A 19,286-nucleotide genomic window follows, 5' to 3' on the forward strand; every position below is an offset into this window, starting at 1 on the left:
TACAGTGGATGTCTGCTCTACCACAGTTGAGTGATACAGCTGAATGGATTTAAGTCTAATTGAGAGGCAAGGAGAACAAGTGAGGATATAGGTGAATGCTTTACAGTATCCCTATGGGACTTGGGCAGTGGGAAAATGAGTGCTTTTATTTAAGAGAGAAGTGGTCTTCTTGGTGGAGAATTAGCTCTTAGTTAAGACATAGGGGACGAGGTGTTCATGAAAAAGGTTGAGGTTATAGGTTATTTATGAAAAAGAGATTCTAGGGATTATATTGGAACTCTTTGGGAAGGTAATTAGTGATAAGATTAACCAAGGAGAAGGAGCTCCAAAGCAGTGAGGACAGGACCATCAGAGAGGAAAGATGACTGGAGAGTTGATTTTGGGTGATGTCAAAGTATTGGTGACAGTCATGAGAAATGTAGATGTAAATAATTGGCAAATCGATGGTTGGAAAACTTTCGTTTTCCTGTTATTTCAATCTGAGTTGAAGATAGTTAACAGAAGCAATCCAAGAGTGACTAATTTTTATGGTTCACATCTTAACACAGTGAACTTATTTTGGTTTGACACTTTATTTTTGTTAGAGTTCCCCTTTCCTGACTCCTATTGATATGACTATGATTTGAAGTGATGGACTCATTGTAGTGAATTCCGATAGTGACTTTAGGGTTTTTAATAGTCACGCATGTCCTGTACGTGGCCCTCACATTCCTGACACCTTTGTTCATCTTTTGAATACATGCTTGTATTGATTTGGAAGAGTATGACCTATAGTTATGTTGTTTGCTTCTTTGAATTGATAGCTGGGATCATGTCTCTCTCTCACTCTCTCTGTTTAAAGTTTATCTATTTTGAGAGGGACAGAGACAGCGTGATTCGGGGAGCCAGAGAGAGAGGGAGACAGAGAATCCCACAGGCTCCTCACATGGTGCTCGGACTCAGGAAACTTGGAGATCATGATCTGAGCCAAGACCAAGATTCGGATGCTTAACAGACTGAGCCACCCAGGTGGCCCTGGGATCATCTCTTTGAATAAAACTGTTAGTGCCTTTTCTTCATTACTAAAATATCCTTGTTACACATTACACACATACTTGCTTACTCATTCCTTCACGCACGCACACACACACACACACACACACACACACACAGATAACACTCACTTCTTGCATATAATTTGACCCCATCTTCTGTAAAACTTTCCTCAATTTCCCTCTGACTGATCATTGATTCCTTTTTTCCTTTTTGTGATAGCCATATGAATTTCCATTTTAAGTCTGGCAGACTCTGTTTATGAAATACACTTCTTTCATCTTAAGCATACGTTATCTTCTTTTCACTTTTGATATTTCTTTATTCCCACAAACTGAAATGGTAGTTTGTTAAAAAGTGAAAGTAAATGTCATTGACTTTGAATCTCAATTATAGTATGTTTGAAAATAGTTCCAGACTTAAGACATTGCTGTTTAGATTTAGTGATCCTTTTTGAAATTATTACATAATTTTAAATAATATATTTCTGTCAGAGGAAACTTGTAATGACAGCCAAAACAGCAAATTAAGTTAAAAAGTTACTAAATATTATTGGTGTATAAAGTGCATCAGCCTTACTGTTTTTAATGGACATATTTCTACCATTTTCTGATTAATTATTATTGCAGAAGAAAGTAGGGGAAGACAGTAAAAAAGAAATTGAGACATTGTAGGAAAGATTAAGGAAGAAGAAACATAAATGAATGAGAGGCATTTGCTAGATGGTTGGACATATCTTTTATAAACAAGCTTAATAGTTGCTAAGTATGTACTGAGGCTCAATATTTATTCTTTTAAATTAAAAACAATATTTAGCTTGGGGTGCCTGGGTGGCCCAGTTGGTTAAGTGTTTGGCTCTTGATCTTGGCTCAGGTCTTGATCTCCCAGTTTGTGAGCTGGGGCCCTGCGTCCGGCTGTGTGCTGACAGCGTGGAATTTGGTTTGGATCCTCTGTCTCCCTCTCTCACTCTGACCCTCCCCGACTCACTCTGTCTCTGTCTCTCAAGGTAAATAAACTTAAAAAAAAAAAAAAAAAAAAAAAAAAAAAAAAAAAAAAGAGAGAGAGAGAGATGATCCCAGATATCAATTCAGTACTTTGCTGGCAGGACAGAGTCTGCTTTGGATTCTTTCTCTCCCTCTGCCCCTCCCCTGCTCTCTCACTCTCTCAAAATAAATAAATAAACTTAAAAAAAATATTTAGCTTGTTCAGCTGCATAGAATTATTAAAATATTTCCTAGTAATATTCTAGGAAAGTACTTGGTTGAGTATTGATCCTATTTCTGTGTTTTGGTCCTTTTTATTTGCCAAAAAAAGAATATTTATGTTTTTAGGAATAATTTATGATACTTTGGCCCTTGGTTTTCAGAAATTATCCTTGATTTCTGAATATTCCTCAGGAAATACATGCTCATGAGTGAACCTTTTTCATGTAAAACTTAAAAAAAATCCTGTGCTGTTAGTACCTTTGGAATAATGGTGCTGAATGTTGAACTCTCTGAATGCTTTCTCTCTTTTTTTTTTTTATTAAAAAAATTTTTTTTTTTTTAACGTTTATTTATTTTTGAGACAGAGACAGAGCATGAATGGGGGAGGGGCAGAGAGAGAGGGAGACACAGAATCAGAAGCAGGCTCCAGGCTCTGAGCCATCAGCCCAGAGCCGGACGCGGGGCTCAAACTCACGGACCGCGAGATCGTGACCTGAGCCGAAGTCGGCCGCCCAACTGACTGAGCCACCCAGGCGCCCCTATGCTTTCTCTTTTTAATATATATATAGGATATAGCTTTATAAGGATATTATAGATATCTGAGTATCTCAGTCACTAAATATCTTGTGAACCTAGTTCTTATCCTCATTCTTTAGTTATTGTATTTAATGGTAGAATGGTCCTAAAGCAGAAGGTAAAAAGAGGTGATGGTGTCATATGAGAGGAATGGTACTCTTTAATCCTTTGGCTCTTGAAATCTCTAAAGTGTGCTTATTATGGAAAACAGAGTTGATGACATATAAGATAACTATAAAAAGTGATTCAGAATTAGGGGCAAAAAGTAGGACTAGTGTCTGCTGGATTACTCAGGACTCTTCCAGATTTGACAGGGACGTACATGGACTAAATACTGTGTTCTTTTTTTTCCTTTCCAAGTGGCTCGAGTTGCCAAATCTTTGCCAGAAGGTTGATCATTGCAGCTTGTAGACCATATTTTTTATTCCTTAATTACGTTAACAGCTAGAGTTGTTTTATGGATTTTTCTTGAGACTGATGCCAGCCCTCTTATGAGTCTGAAAGTAATTGTAACATGAATCTAGACTGTATTTTTAGTCTTTAAAATTTCCAGGAGTGTTCTTTATTTATTTCATATATAAATTCTCCATCTGCTTCACTTCTGTGATATTTTAAAAATATGCTTGCTATGAAGTACAATAAGACACTTTATGTAGTTGTGAGTTAAAGAATTTAAATTAAAAATTCAGTGATGAGTAATAGTTTTTCTTATATCCGAAGACTCTACCACTTTGTCTACTGTTACACTCTTATTCTAGTTTACAAAGGTATATATATCGTGGGTGTTTATCCCCTTAAAATCCATACTCCATCAGAGATATAGCTCCTCTTTCTGTCCGTAGTGAGAACTAGTAGTGAATGGTATAGTGTAGACCTGAGTTCAAATTCTGTTTTTACCTCTCAAATAAATTGCATTCAGTCTCATTTACTCATTTGTGAAATAAATACACTGTAATCTACTTTTCATAGCTGTTATAAGAATTAGAGAAAATGTTTGTAAAGTGTCAGATCCTTTGCCTACCTCTGAGTAAATGGTAGGTAAGTTGTTATTGCTGTTATTAATGAGTAATGTCCATTTGAGTACTTTGAAATATGATATAGACACTGGGCTATATATGTACATTGAAAAGCATATGCTGGATTAAGGAAAGTGAGTGTACAATCCCAGGGGGAGTTTATAGATCTTTCTGGAGCAGACCATTTCTGTTTCATATATTTGCTCAGACGTAAAAATAAGCAAGTCTATCTTTCAGTCTTTGGAAATAGATTTTCATTTCTAACAAAATATTTTTCTTCTTCTTCCTTTTTTTTTTATCTTAAGGGTGCTATTTTCCTGGAAGGTGTAACTGTTAAAGGTGTAACTCAAGTAACAACTCAACCAAAGTTAGGAGAGGTACAGCAGAAGTGTCATCAATTCTGTGGCTGGGAAGGGTAATAACCATTTTAAAGTTTTAAGTAAAACTTACTCTTACTCTGCAACATTTAACATTAATGCAAACATTGACACAGCTTCTTTGCTCCTTGAAGATTGAATGTTTACACAGAGTGCTTAAAAAGATATCAAGCAAGAGTTTATCAGATTTTTTTCAAGAACAGTTGAGTCAAAATTAGACTACTAGACAGTTGAGTCAAAATGAAATGACTCAGACATGTCTTCTGAATAGAATAGAAAGTTACTTTTGTCACTATCCAGTATTTTAGTGTGCTTGATTCTACTATTGCTGATTAATGTTTGTATCACCATATCATTTTATTAAGGGAGAATAGGTGCCACTTGAATGTACCACATTTTCCAGTTTTTCTGTAATCAGAAACCTGGGGGAATCAGTTTTATGTATATAAGTATATTTATATAAATATGTTCTGCCCCCCACCATGACCTGAAAATATCTATCAGTCGTTTCATGGGAGGAGATTCAGGAGAGAGTTCATTGTTCTAATCTTTTGCTCTCAGGTCTTGTCTATGGTCATTTCTGTTGATCATTGCTGTCTGTGGCAGAAAATTGTAATACAGCTGGAACGTGATGAAACAGGATTGCTAATTGTTAAAAATTCTTCATATAAAGAACTTTTTGACTGGTATATTAAGATCAATTACCCAGAAATAATTTTAACTAAGAGATGAAATGAAGTAATAATGATTTCAGTGTTGTGTTAAACCCTTGCCAGTGTACTTCAATCTTGACCTATATTTCTCCTGTTTTGTCACTTCTGGGCATCTTTTGAGCAGAAATTTGCCAACCTTGTAGAGTTAATGCCAAGTTGGCAGAGTCATGATGGAGGAATATGAGGTCTAGAATAACGTACGATAATTAAGGCAAGCAAGATTGAAACTTCTTCCTGAAGTAAACTTGTAAACATACCTGCTTTAGCTTTAGATCATGAATATTAATATTTAAAAAGCCCAATAGTTATAGTATGTAGTGGCAATTAGAATCTTGTTAACTCACATCCAAAATGTCTAGAAGATAATGTTTTGTTAGCATTCTTGGGAAAGCTGATATTTTTCCAGTTGACATTAATCTCATGATAGGGAGAATGTTGTGGTAAGTGTGTGACTAATGTGAGATTGGTTTAGGACGTATTGCTTTGTATGGATGCCAGCCATAATAGTAATAAAATGTTCTCCTTTAAGGTCTGGATTCCCTGGAGCACAGCCTGTTTCCATGGACAAGCAAAATATTAAACTTTTGGAGCAGAAGCCATATAAAGTAAGCTGGAAAGCAGATGGTACTCGGTAAGTTAGATTTCTAAAACAAATTATACAAATAATTCTAATACTTGAAGAATACTGCTTTGTTGGTAAAGAAGGTTTGTACTCTTGGAGTGTGAATTTCTGACTTGAACAGCAAAATAATCATGTTTCAAATATATAATTTTTGTTTTGCTAGTATTCTTAGTTATGTAAGTCAGTTTCTCTCATTCTGCTTCATTTTTGGTTTCAGACTTCTTTTTTATTAAAGATTGTATTTTTGGGTAATCTTTGCAGCCAACGTAAGGCTTGAACTCACAACCCCGAGATCAAGCATTCCATACTCCACCTACTGAGCCAGCCAGGTCCCCCTGCCCCCCAAATTCTGTTAGTTTGACATAAATCTATACCAAATTTAAGTTTGAGAGTGTTTTCTCTTGATGATATTGTCCTTTTTGGCATGTCTGCTGCCCACCACCTGTGTTTAGTGGTTGTTGAGCACTTCTCAAATTAACAGATGTGTTGTCAGTTTAGAATCTAAAAATTACCAAGTCTTTCTGATACTTTGTTCCTTCGAATATTTTGTTCTCTATTTTGTTCCTTCGGATATTTTTCTCTTAATTTTTGCTAATACTTTTTGTGATTTTTATACACTCTTGTGGGTGTTATAGTCTTACAACAAAGCTTATCTTCAGTTTGATATTCTTATGCTTTTAATTAGTATAAATTTTATGATCCTCAGTAGTATTTAACTTTTTCTATTTTGTAGTCCTTATTTTTATGGCATTGCAATATGTATTTTTTCATCAAATGTTTTGATAGTTGAAGTAATTATTTTAACAGATGTTAATATAGAAGTCCTATTAACTTTTTCAAAATAAAGACAATATTTCAGAATAATTAACAGAACATATATATAGTTTAGGTTTTTTTTCCAGCTTTATTGAGATATAATTGACATATAACATTATGTAAGCTTAAGGTGTAGAATGTGTTGATTTGATACATGTATAGATTGCAAGATGAGTACTGTTAGCTAACAACTCCATCACTTCACATAATGACCATTTCTCTTTTGTGGTGAGAATATTTAAGATCTGTTGTCTTAGCAACTTTCAAGTGTATAATACAGTATTATTTACGGTCACCACTATGGTGTACATTAGATTCCTAGAACTTATTTGTCTTGTAACTGGAATTTTATACCCTTGACCAGTACTTCCCCACTTCCTCTACCTTCTCAGCCCCTGGTAACCACCGTTCTAGTCTCTGTTTCTATCAGTTTGATTTTTTTTAGATTCCACATGTAAGTGCTATCATCTAGTATTTGTCTTCCTCTGACTGACTTATTTCACTTAGCACAATGTCCTCAAGGTCCATCTGTGTTGTTGTAAATGGCCGAATTTCCTTCTTTCTTATGGCTGAATAATAATCCATTGTATTTATATAGCACATCTTTATTCATCTGTTGATAGTTATTTAGGTTGTTTCCATATCTTGACTATTGTGAATAATACTGCAATTAAAAAGGGGATGCAGATATTTCTCTGAGATGCTGTTTTCACCTTTTCATTTTTAAATGTTATTTTGAAGATGATATAGGTTGCACTTAATTTTTGTAAGAAGCTTTTGAATGTCAAGGTGGCAGTTACACCTTTTGGATCATGTTATCTTCATCTACATTTTGCTTGTGGTGACCTTAAGAGATATCTATGAAGATATGGAGTGGGGCAGATACAACTTGATTTTAATGTTAGGTGAATATAATGACACTATTTCAACATGCTTTGCTTTTTAGTAAATATATATATATATATATATATATATATATATATACATACATACATACTTTTTTATTGGGGAATATATCAAAATATTTCCTTTCATTTGTCTTTCTTTGTTGGAAACCCATCTTTCCTTCCAACCTAGCATTTTCTAGCTTTTTGGGGGGGTGGATTTTATGAGTAACACAGGCTCATTAAACAAAGTTCAGAAAATAACAAGTGAAAAGAAGAAACTAAGTGATTTTATCACATAGAGATAACCATTATCATCATTGTGGTCTTGATTTTGTTTGTTTTTTTTTTTTTTTTGGTTATGAAGCAGTTGTATTAATGCTTAGTATAGTGAATCCAAATAGTTAAATAACAAGTATGTTTTACATATGTATGTTCATTTTTTCATATTATTTTGAATTTAAAAATGAAGTAAATTAAAAAATTAATATTAATACATGGTAAAATTTTAAGCAATATAGAGATATCAGATGGTAAATTTAAGTTTGCCTTGTGTGCTTCTAAGACTGTTCATTCTACAAGGATAGATTTATAAGGATAGATACAGCTAAAGATTCAGATACAGACAATTTGGATGATTCGTCCCTTCCATGCCCTCCTCCTTATGGATGTATAATTTTGAAGGATAAATAAAAATTGCCTGATTGCTTATTTTCAAATGTTAAAATTATATCTAATTTTTTTGGATTAGAATAAGTTTGGAATCTATTAAATTGGTAGTAAGGGTTAGCAGAAGTTAAGTTGTTGATATATATTTTTAATAGCTATGTAACAATGTCTTAGGGTTTATTAATAGATATGTAGTATTGTAACAGTGTTACCTTTGTAACAGCTTCCTACCTCTGAGTGGAGAAGGAGTGAAAATGATGAGGTGCATTTCTCCAGACTTGATACTATAAAATGGCCCCGGGGATTTGGGAGTGAGGCATAGTTTTGATCTGATGAGTTTCATATTCTGGATATTCTTTACTTTCTACCTTGTCTTCTCCATAATATCCAGGCTGTGATCTTGGCAAACCTTGAGCAGAATAACAAAGTCTGTAAAATTTGCCATTTGTATTCAGCCATCCTACATTTATTTTCCCTCCTCTGCATTAGTATGCTCCTTTCCCCATGTCTCAATGCTGTCAGACCTATAAATGATTCGCTACAGTAATTTGAGCTAAGATGTTTTGACTGATAATGGAAATATCTTATTTCTCATGGACCTGTGCTCCACCAAAAACAAAAGGAGAACCTCTAAATATCTTTTTGAATAACTACTCTGTCTTGTGATGCTTTAATCTGTGAGGAAAAAATTTATGTGACATATTTTCTGGACTAGTGCAAAATCTTTCTTTGGCACAGTAGAATTTAAGGCCAATAGCATGGGGGAGGGACTTTCTGTGATTTATAGGGTGAAAAAACCCCTCGGAGGGCTGTAGAATGGTCTAGGAACCCATGGAATTAGAACAGCTGATCAATAGCCATGAGCCCTAGACTCCACTTTATGTATTCATTTATTATTTATTTTTTTATTTTTTTAAGTAGTCTCTACACCACTGTGGTTGACAGTGAGATTATGACCTTTAGATTAAGAGTTGCATGCTCTACCCACTGAGCCAGCTAGGTACCCCACTTTATTTTATTTAAAGCCATGTTGTGAAAGGGGCGCCTTGGTTCATGAGTTCGAGACCCGCTTTGGGCTCTGTGCTGACAGCTCAGAGCTTGGAACCTGTTTCAGATTCTGTGTCTCCTTCTCTCGCTCTGCCCCTTCCCTACTTGTGCTCTGTCTCTCAAAAATAAATAAACAGTAAAATTTTTTTTTTTTTTTTAAGCAGTCACAGAAGTCTAAGCCACATTTATTTGCACATGTATAGTAATGGCAACAGATACTCCAAATTCATACAAATTGATAAAACAACAAAGTTAATCACTTGGTACACTTGTGTGTTATCTTGCTTACAGATTCAAGTGTAGATGAACTTCCTTCATTCTGTAAACTTTCATACAATACTTAAACAAAAACTCTTGAAAACACATATTGGCATGTTTCAGTTAGAGCCAACACAAAAGTTAAGACAAGACCACAAACTCAAAAACCAAGTTTAGAGTATACTTTTCTACCTCCCTCCCCTACAAAGTGATTATTTTCTTCAATAGATGTATATGCTATATCACACAAGTAGCCATGGAGACAAAAGAATGATGCTCCCATAATCATGAAGAAAATGCCAACCAAAGTATACTGTTTTAAGTTATCTACCAAATATATGATTTATATATGAGAAACAGGGGGAAACAGTAAAATTTTTTAAGGTCATGTTATGATAGGGTTAGGGACCTCTTTTTATTATCCTTATTCCCTAGTTTATTGGCTATTTATTGTATCTAGCAACAGTATTTAGATGGAAGGATCTCTGAAATTGAGTGTGCTATGAGACCTGGATAGAGTTAGCAATAAAAGGTAATGCCTAGGAATTTTTATTAGTCTGGACAAGGCCTGGAGGTAATAGTGACAGTTTTGACAGGAATCTGTTGTAAGTTCTAAAACATTGTTGAATAGGGACTATTTCCTTATTGTAAAGCCAAAGAATATAGATAGAAATACAGAATTCCTTAAAAATGAAACAGTGAGAAATTTGTATTAGTTATATAGGTAAATTGGTAAACACTAAGCCACTGCAGTCTCAGAAATAGGTGGAATCATTTTGTTTGATAGAAGATTTTATAATTGTGTGTCTTACATTTCATTAAAATCAGACTTTTAAAAATGAGATGTCTCCTTCTGTCAAAACATAGTATTTCTTTCTTCATAGCACTTTTCATTATCAGAAGTTACTTTTTCCTTTCTAATTATTTTACTTCTGTATCTCCTACTATATTGTAAGCTTCACAAGATTAGGGAGCAAGCCTGTCTTCTGTACCTTTATATCAACAGTGATTGCAAGGCATTATGCTAGTAGATATTGAATGAATATCTATTCTGAGTATTCAGAATAGTATTGAGTGTTTTATGCTCTTGAGAGATCTGTAGCTTCTATAGATTGAAATATTCTTATTTTATACTTTTCCTCTTTTTTTAATTTTTCTTTTTTTACATTTATTTATTTTTGAGAGACAGAGCACAAGTGGGGGAGGGGCAGAGAGAGAAGGAGACACAGAATCGAAGCAGGCTCCAGGCTCTGAGCTGTCAGCACAGAGCCTGACGCGAGGCTGCAACCCACAAACTGCGAGTTCATGGCCTGAGGGACGCTCAACCGACTGAGCCACCCAGGCGCCCCTCCTCTAAATATTTTTCATGATCTTTTGGTTCATTGAATGGATTGAGAAGGGAAGAAAGAAGGTCATATTAGAAAAACCGTACTGAGGAGTAGAAAGAGCACAGAGATAGAAGTTAGTATACTGCTTAGCATTAAATAATTAAATGATTAAATGAAAGAATACAATACTTAATCAGATAGCATAAATAACGTGTGTTATATCTAGGGCACTACATATAACTTGACCCATGGGAGAATTATACTAAAATCAAATTAATGTGTAATTTGTGATTAATGAAACCATGGCATTGTAATTGATAGTATTTGATAAAGGACTTGTAAAATGTGAATATATACATATTTCAGAGCTATTTAGGATTTACTGATATGTTTGTGCTTATAACTGATTTTTTTGATGGATATATTGCATAAATGTAAATAATACTACAGAATAACAGGTTTGAGTGTTCTATATCTAAAAAGCAGTATTTAAGTCTTAAAGGTTCATTGACATATTTGGAAATTAGAACCAACATTAATTAACACTTTTAAAGTTGGGAGAAAAATTAGGTGAAATGAGAGTATTGGAAGTTACTGTGAAACCGAGCTTAGCAGCTCTAAATAAGACTAATAAGAGAGACAACACATGTGGTTAAGAGTACATTGCTTTCAAGGAAGACAAGTAGCGTTTGTGGTTTGGTCCTCTTAACTTTGTATCTCCATGCCTTGCATAAATGAAGCAAATTTGAGCCTTAGTTTTCTCATATGTAAAATGAAAATAATATTCTTAGGGTTGTAAGTTTGTAGTGAAGTGTTGATATAAAGTGCATTCTAGAATAGCCCTGATATACAGTAGATGCTAATATATTTTTTAAAGTAATTATTGATAGGTATGTACTTACTGTCATTTTGTTGTTTTCTGGTTGTTTTGTAGCGCTTCTCTGTTCCATTTGTTCTTCTCTTACTCTCCTTACGATTTATGACTTTCTGTAGTGTTATGTTTGGCTTTTTTTCCTCTTTATTTATTGTGTATCTATTACAGGTTTTGGGTTTGTGGTTACCATGAGAATCCTATCCTGAGATTATAGCAGTCCATATTAAGTCGTTGGCCACTTAAGTTTGAACACATTTTAAAAGAACTTTTTTACTTTTTCCTCCACATTATATATATGTTGTCATACTTTACATCTCTTTTTTTCATAATTTTTCATCTAATTAGGGCCCTTTCTTTTCCACCTTAAAGAAGTTCCTTTAACATTTCTTGTAAGGCCCTTAGTGGTGGATGAACTCCTTTACCTCTTGTTTGTCTGGGAAACTCTTTATCTCTCCTTCAATTCTGAAAGATAACCTTACCTTGTAGAGTATTCTTGGTTGTAGGTATTTTTTAGCTCTTTGAATATATCATGCCACTCCCTTCTGACCTACAAAGTTTCTGTTGAAAACTCAGCTAATAGCCTTATGGGCTTTCTCTTGTACATAACTTTTTGCTTCTGTATTGCTGCTTTTAAAATTCCTTAATCTTTACATTTTAATTACTCTGTGTTCTGATGTGGACCTCCTTGGGTTCATCTTGTTTGGAACTCTCTGTGCTTTATTAACCTGGATGTATGTTTCCTTCCCCAGGTTAGGGAAGTTTTCAACCATTATTTCTTCAAATAAGTTTTCTGACCCCTTTTCTCTCTTATTCTGAGACCCCTATGATGCGAGCTAATGCATTTTTAAAATGAAACCTGTATTAACAAATAATTCTTGATATATTTGGGAATAACCTATTTTGGGGTGTATGTGTGCACACATGTATTGTTGTCAAGAAATCATAAAATTGGAAGGAAAGAACACTTTTACCCTGTAAAAGGCCACATAACATAGTGACTGAGATAACAGACTGTGGAACCAAACTGCCCAGGTTGAAATTTTGGTTCATCGTGTTACTACCTTTGTGATCACACTTTCCATGTTTGTAAAATGGAGGTTATACTAAAATCAGTTCTTTGGTTTTGTGATAATTAATTGAGTTAACATATGCAAAATAGTTTTTAATTGTGCCTGGTATTTTGCCTTCACTGCTGTTATTCTTCTTGTAGAAGGGAAGCTATTTTACCCAAACTGTTAAATATGTAAAAGTTTTATATTGTGTTTCTGAGCTACTTTATGTAATCTAGTACAGTGTTTATATTTTTCTTGGAGGTTTGTGTTGAGATCCTTTCATTTTATTTTCCAAATTGTTTTTAAAATTTCCACATACACCATTCAAATGAAAGTTCATTAAAACATGTAGCCTCTTTCAAATTTATGTAGGATCTTTGTTTAATATTTTGTTTCATACATGTTTAAATATTAGTGTTCAACTAATACTTAAAATGGGAAAAACATTTAAAACTGAGGGTTTTAAATCCCCTCCCACCCCCACAGGGGGATTACTGCTCTGAATAGGACTTTTGTTATTCATTGCTTCATTATTAGAGAAACTGAACCAATTCACTGTGCCAAAAGCAGACATAAACTTTTTCCACATGGCTTACAACATTATTGCTTTATTTTTGTCAATGTAGTTGAGTTATAATTTATATGCAGCATATAGTTCATTGAATTTTGACAGACATATACCTCCATGAAATCACTGCCATAATCAAGATACAGATCATTTTATTATCCTAAATGTTTTCTCCTGTCCTTTTTGTTTTAAGTTTATTTATTTAGAGAGAAAGGAAGAGAGAGAGCTAGTGAGTGCACATGGGGGAGGGGCAGAGAGAGAGAATCCCCAAGCAGGTGCACCCCTCCTGTCCTTTTACAGTCAATCCCTTTTGCTGCCACTAGCCCTAGTCAGCCAGCATCTGTCATTACAGATTGCTTTGCATTTGCTGGAATTTTATATACATGGAATCACACAATGTGTACTTTTTTGTGTCTGACTTTATTCTTTCAATATAATGAATTTATAACGATTCTAAAACTCTGTTAGTATGTATAATAACAATTTGTTCCTTTTTAATGGAGTCTTACTATAGTATATGGATATACTATATCACTATTCACCTGTGATAGATATTTGGGATGTTTCTGGTATTTGGCCATTTTAAATGAAGTTGTAAACATTTGTGAGTATGTACGTCTGTGTAGACATGTTTTCATTTACATTTTTTTATGATTTATACTTTTGATGTTTCTGAAAAATATTTGCTTTCTTCAAGGCTGCAGGATTTTTCTTAATGTTTTTTTCCTAGAAATTTTATACACTGGGGCTGTGATACATTTTGAGTTAATTTTTGTATATGTGTTAGGTGAGAGTCAATGTTAATTTTTTTCCCAATGAAAATCAGTCGTTCTAGTATCATTTATTGGAAAAGACCATCCTTTTTCCATTTAATTGTCTTGGCACATGTGTTATAAATCAATTTACTGTGTAGCTGTTGTATTTACTGTTTCATTGATCTATGTGTCTATCCTTACCGTAATGTCTTGAATTCTTTAGGATTATAGCAAGTTTGAAAATCGGGTAGTATAAGCCTTCCCGCATTGTTGTTGTTTTTTAAAAGTTGTTTGACTGTTCTAGATTGTTTGCATGTTCTTTAAATGTGAGAATCCACTTTTTAGTTTCTCTGAAAAAGCCTGCTAGAATTTTCATTTGATTTGCATCTAATCTGCATGTACCAGTACTGAATGTTCCAACCCATCAACTTGGTATATCCTTCCATTTATTTAAGTCCTCTTCTGTTTCTCTGTGTAGTGTTTGTATAGCTTTCACTATAGAGATCTCACATGTCTTTTGTTAAAATTTTAAAAAAGAACCTATGTTTTTATATTGTAATTAACTGCCTGTTTGCATGTGGCCCTGAAAGGAGGCCATTAAACTTGGAAATCATTACTTGGAAATTTAAATGGAAATGCCTAATACCTACTGACTTTGAAAGGAGGTTCCTTGCTTTGAATTCAGAAGTACCATCTCACCCATGGCAAGTAGTTCCATGAGGACACTAATCATTTGTGCATGTTGATATTGTACTAGCAATCTTGCTGAACCCTCTTGTTCACTAACTCACTATGTTTTCTAATAGTGTGACTATAGATTTTTTGAATTTCCTGTGTATGTCATATCTGGAAATATTTTCTGTTTTCATTCAGTCTTATAATCAGTACTTGTATGTTATGGTATTAGACATCTAGACAATGCAAAATTATATGGTATTGGGTAATCTTGTCATGTTTCTAACTTTAGCAGGAACAGTTCTCAGTTTTAGTATTAAGTATGATATTTGCTGTAGGTTTTACTATATAGCCTTGATCTAGTTAAGAAAATTACTATTCCTGGTTTGCTAAGAATTTTTATCATCATTGAATTTTATTGTATGCATTTTTAGTGTTTATTGAGATAAGTCATATGAGTTTTTACCTTTAATCTGTTAATTTACTTAGTAGTGAATTAAACTGATAGATTTTCTGAAGTTGAACTACTTCTCCAACATCATGTTGGATTCAATTTGATGGTTTTTTGAATTTATGTTTGTAAGTGACATGGATCTGTATGTTTTTGTACTGTCTTTGTGTGGTTTTGGTACAAAGCTTGTACCACTCTTTTAAAATGAATTGGAGAGCTTTTCTTCTTGTTATATGTCTAGATCATTTATATAAGTCAGAGAAGATGTGTTATTCTTATTAAAGTTGTAAGAATTAAAAGAGGTAATAACTTTAAACCAGTTAGTATACTGCTTAGCATTAAGTGATTAAATGAAAGAATACAATGAAAGAATACAATACTTAATCAGATAGCATAAACAAAGTGTGATATGTCCAGGGAACTACTACATATAACTTGACCCATGGGAGAATTTCAAGGGTAGATCTAAATCAGTATTGGTCATAGTGGAGATGCAGAGAAGGTGAGGGTCTGTTATAGTTGGGTGGAAATCCAGTATCAGGAGAAGTGATATCAGGGTATTGCAGATGCAGTTGGAATTGAACTGTTGTGTAATTATGAAATTCTGCCTTTTCACAGATCCTGTAGAATATTCTGGTAAAGGTAATAAGAACTTTTATAATAGAATTTCTCTGTAATTTGTAATGCAATAAAGAGAAATGATCTGTCTTTAAAATTCATTCATTCAAAATTAATTCAGTGTCTGTTAAAAAATTATGAAGATATAGAACTATGTCAAAATTTTAGAATTAATCTCATGTTTTATTTTCCCTTCCCCTTCAAATTTTATTTTCTTTTTAATCTAGAGATTAAATAGTATAAATTTAATTTGAACTAGTTGTGAATCGTTATCTAGGTAAAAACCAAATTCTTATTCTTATTCTTATTTTATTTTCGAGAGAGCACAAGTGGGGGAGGGGGAGAGAGCGACAGAGGGAGACACAGAATCTGAAGCAGGGTCCAGGCTCTGAGCTGTCAGCACAGAGGCCAGCGTGGTGCTCAAGCTTACAAACTGTGAGATCATGGCCTAAGCCAAAGTTGGATGCTTAACTTGCTGAGCCACCCAGGCATCCCCAAATTATTTTTTTGTAACTACTATTGTCACATAGGTAGCAAAGTCAAAGGTAATAACTCACACTATGTTGACAATAGAAAAAGGGCAAAGTTATGGAATGATTTGTAATAGATAAGCAAAAGTCTTCTTATGAATTAATCATGATGAAGGCAAGCTCCAATGAGGGCTGGATTTTTATCTTCTTAAAAAAAAATGAATTATTTATTCTCTCTGCCAAATAGATTTCTTTTGTTTTTAATAAGGTCTACACCCAATGTAGGGCTTGAACGCACAACCCTGAAATCAAGGGTTGCATGCTGTACTGACTGAGCCAACCAGGTGCCCCAGGATTTTTATTTTTTTTAACCAGTGTGTCCTCAGTGCCTAGAATAGTGCCTGGCACATGGTAGGCACTTAATAAATATTTATTGAATGAATTGGTCTGTGAAAAGCTGCTAATGTCTTCACATGAAAGATAAGGGAAACATAGTGATTGTGAAATTCTTTAATTTTGATTTATCTTAGAGAGTGAGCGTGAGTGGAAGGGAGGGGTAGAGGGTAAGAGGATCTTTTTTTTTGTTGTTTTAAATGTTTGTCTCTCAACAATAAATGGAGTGCGAGTGGGGGAGGGGCAGAGAGAGCTGGAGACCCAGAATTTGAAGCAGGCTCCAGGTTCTAGGCTCTGAGCTGTCAGCACAGAGTCCAATGCAGGGCTCCAATTCAACAAACTGCGAGACCATGACCCGAGTCAAAGTCGGACGCTTAACCAACTGGGCCACTCAGGCGCCTCAGAGGGAGAGAGAATCTTAAGCAGGCTCCTTGGTGCTCGGTCCCACGACCCTGAGATCATGACCTGAGCCAAAATCAAGAGTCTGATGCTCAACCAACTGAGCTACCCAGACAACCCATTAGGATAGAATTTAAAGCTACATAGACTTAAGAAAGAAACAGCTACTTTTGTTTGGATTTATGTAATGTAGGATGATCTGTTATTTCCATAGAGTTGTAAAAGGATTAAATGAAGTAATTAAAACACTTAACATTCAGTAGTCAGTAGAGAAAAGATAGCTATATATGCATATACTTATCTTCTGACTTACATATAATATACACATACATACAAGCATACACTGCTTTAAGAAAAATTGAATTTATAAGGTAAATGTGGGACTTGGATTACAAGGAAAATTTTTGCAGGAATTAAAAAGCCACTTAGGCATTTATGGAAATGTAATTTATAGTCAGCTTTTTATAACACATCTATTTAAGTAAGCGAGATACATTTACATAATGTTTCTTGGAGGAAATTGTAGACAGATTCATTCTTTCTGAACCCTGGTCTGGGAATCTCCTTTTTTCATCCATTCAGAAATTATATTGAAAACTCATACCTCCAGGGCTCTCTGTCTAGTGCCAAATGGATCAGGAGTGCTTAAGACAGGATCCCCAGTTTTAAGTTTTCATCTAATTCAAGGTTTAGCAAATGTTTTTTGCAAGGGCCTGATAGTAAATATTGTTAGCTTTGTGGACCATGTTATTCCTGCCTCAACTATCTCAGCGCGGCCCTTGTAGCACAAAAATTCATTTGTTTACATACACAAATGAATGTAACTGTGTTCCAGTAAAACTTTATTTACAACAACAGGTAGCAGGCCACATTGGACCTTTGGATCAAAGTTTGCCAATCCATGATCGAATACATTCTCCTTACAACTCAAATGTGCTTTCCTTTCTTTATAAGAAAGTGTAAAAGTGAGCTTAAAGTAGGAAAACCTACATTTAATACAAAAGTATTTTTGTTTTAAAATTTGCTTCAGTAAATTATAAAAGTTGAAAAAAGTTTTCTTCCCGGGCGCCTGGGTGGCTCAGTTAAGCGTCCGACTTCGGCTCAGGTCATGATATCACCGTCCGTGAGTTTGAGCCCCACATCAGGCTCTGTGCTGACAGCTCAGAGCCTGGAGCCTGCTTCGGATTCTGTGTCCCCCTCTCTCTCTGACCCTCTCTCGTTCATGCTGTGTCTCTCTGTGTCTCAAAAATAAATAGACATTAAAAAAAAATTAAAAAAGAAAAAAGTTTTCTTCCTGTTAATAGTAAGTCATTGGTAAGCCCCTGGTACTTTGACAAGGTGTTTTATGTAATGTAGGTAACTCAGGAAATGTATAACTTTAAAAGAAAATTAAGCCTTTTTTTCCCATAAAAATCACATTCCATGCCTTTGTTATAATAGAGTCCTCCATGTATGGTGATGCTCTATATGTCCTAATAATGTACTTAGTGACTTACAGAAATAGCTATTGTATGGATAAACTAATTATAATATGTTCAGGCAATTTCTGTATTTGCTGCTATAAGGATTTTATACAGAACAGTGTAATTACCCCAGGTAGTTAGTAGCTTGCTTGGATCCTTTGATATGTATCTCATTAATGATGTTTGTAGCAGATGTTTATTCTAATGACTGGAGCTGAATGTTCAGACAGGAACAGTGAGGATAAGGTAATGAAACGCTAGACTAGAAAAGTCTGACATGCTGAGAAGAATATTAAAGAGGTTTCAGATGTCTCTGGAATAATTTTCAGTGAACTACAAACAAAAACCAAAATATGTTTTATGTTATTTAGGAACAAAATGAGTAAATCAAATTATGATCAATTAAGTAATGTGTATACTACTTTAATTTAGATTTGTTCACTGAGCTATTTTTCATTTCCACTTGAGGGAAGGGATTAGAGCAAATACTAATTTGCTTTAGCTCCTTTTTTTTTTTTTTTTTTTTTTTTTTTTTTGACTGCAAAGCAAATTGTTCCTTATATGTAACATAAGAACCTTGAATGTTAGTATTAATAAGAATTTATCTCTTATTTACTAATAAGCATTAATTAAAACCATATATCATATTCAATACTTAGAAACTTCCTACTATATAAAGTTATACCTGAAAAGGATTTAAAATTTTTGAACTGTTCTAGGGAAACTTAGAGTTTTGCAGAAGTGTCTAAGGGGTCAGTGCTTCAATCATACAAGTAGTGGCAAAATCAGCAATACAACTCTGATCTCCTATAGCTTTTTTCTTTATTGTTCTGTATTCTAGTATTTGGGCTGTTAAAACTTGGTTTATGGTAGTTTTTTCTCATTATATAGTTAATGTTCGGGTTTACTAAATGTTTAGCATCACACCTCTGGTGATAAGTAGAAACCCTTAGAGTGTAGAGCAGATTACATCACTGACAGACTCTAGTCCTGTTGTTTTTTTTTTTTTCGTTTGTTTTGTTTTG

At 34.1% G+C, this 19,286-nt stretch overlaps 1 protein-coding gene across 1 annotated transcript in view; it reads left to right on the forward strand.

Annotated features, from left to right (window-relative positions):
• Window positions 1-19,286, forward strand: part of RNGTT (RNA guanylyltransferase and 5'-phosphatase) — a 306,404-nt gene that overhangs the window by 38,350 nt on the left and 248,768 nt on the right. The window contains exons 7-8 of the mRNA XM_019442831.2: window positions 4,135-4,244; window positions 5,449-5,550. Coding sequence (XP_019298376.1) covers window positions 4,135-4,244; window positions 5,449-5,550 — 212 coding nt within the window. The remainder of the gene's footprint in view (window positions 1-4,134; window positions 4,245-5,448; window positions 5,551-19,286) is intronic.

This window comes from Panthera pardus, unplaced genomic scaffold, assembly GCF_024362965.1.
Source record: "Panthera pardus isolate Hobbes unplaced genomic scaffold, ASM2436296v1 HiC_scaffold_17, whole genome shotgun sequence".
In the NCBI taxonomy this organism is placed as follows: Eukaryota; Metazoa; Chordata; class Mammalia; order Carnivora; family Felidae; genus Panthera; species Panthera pardus.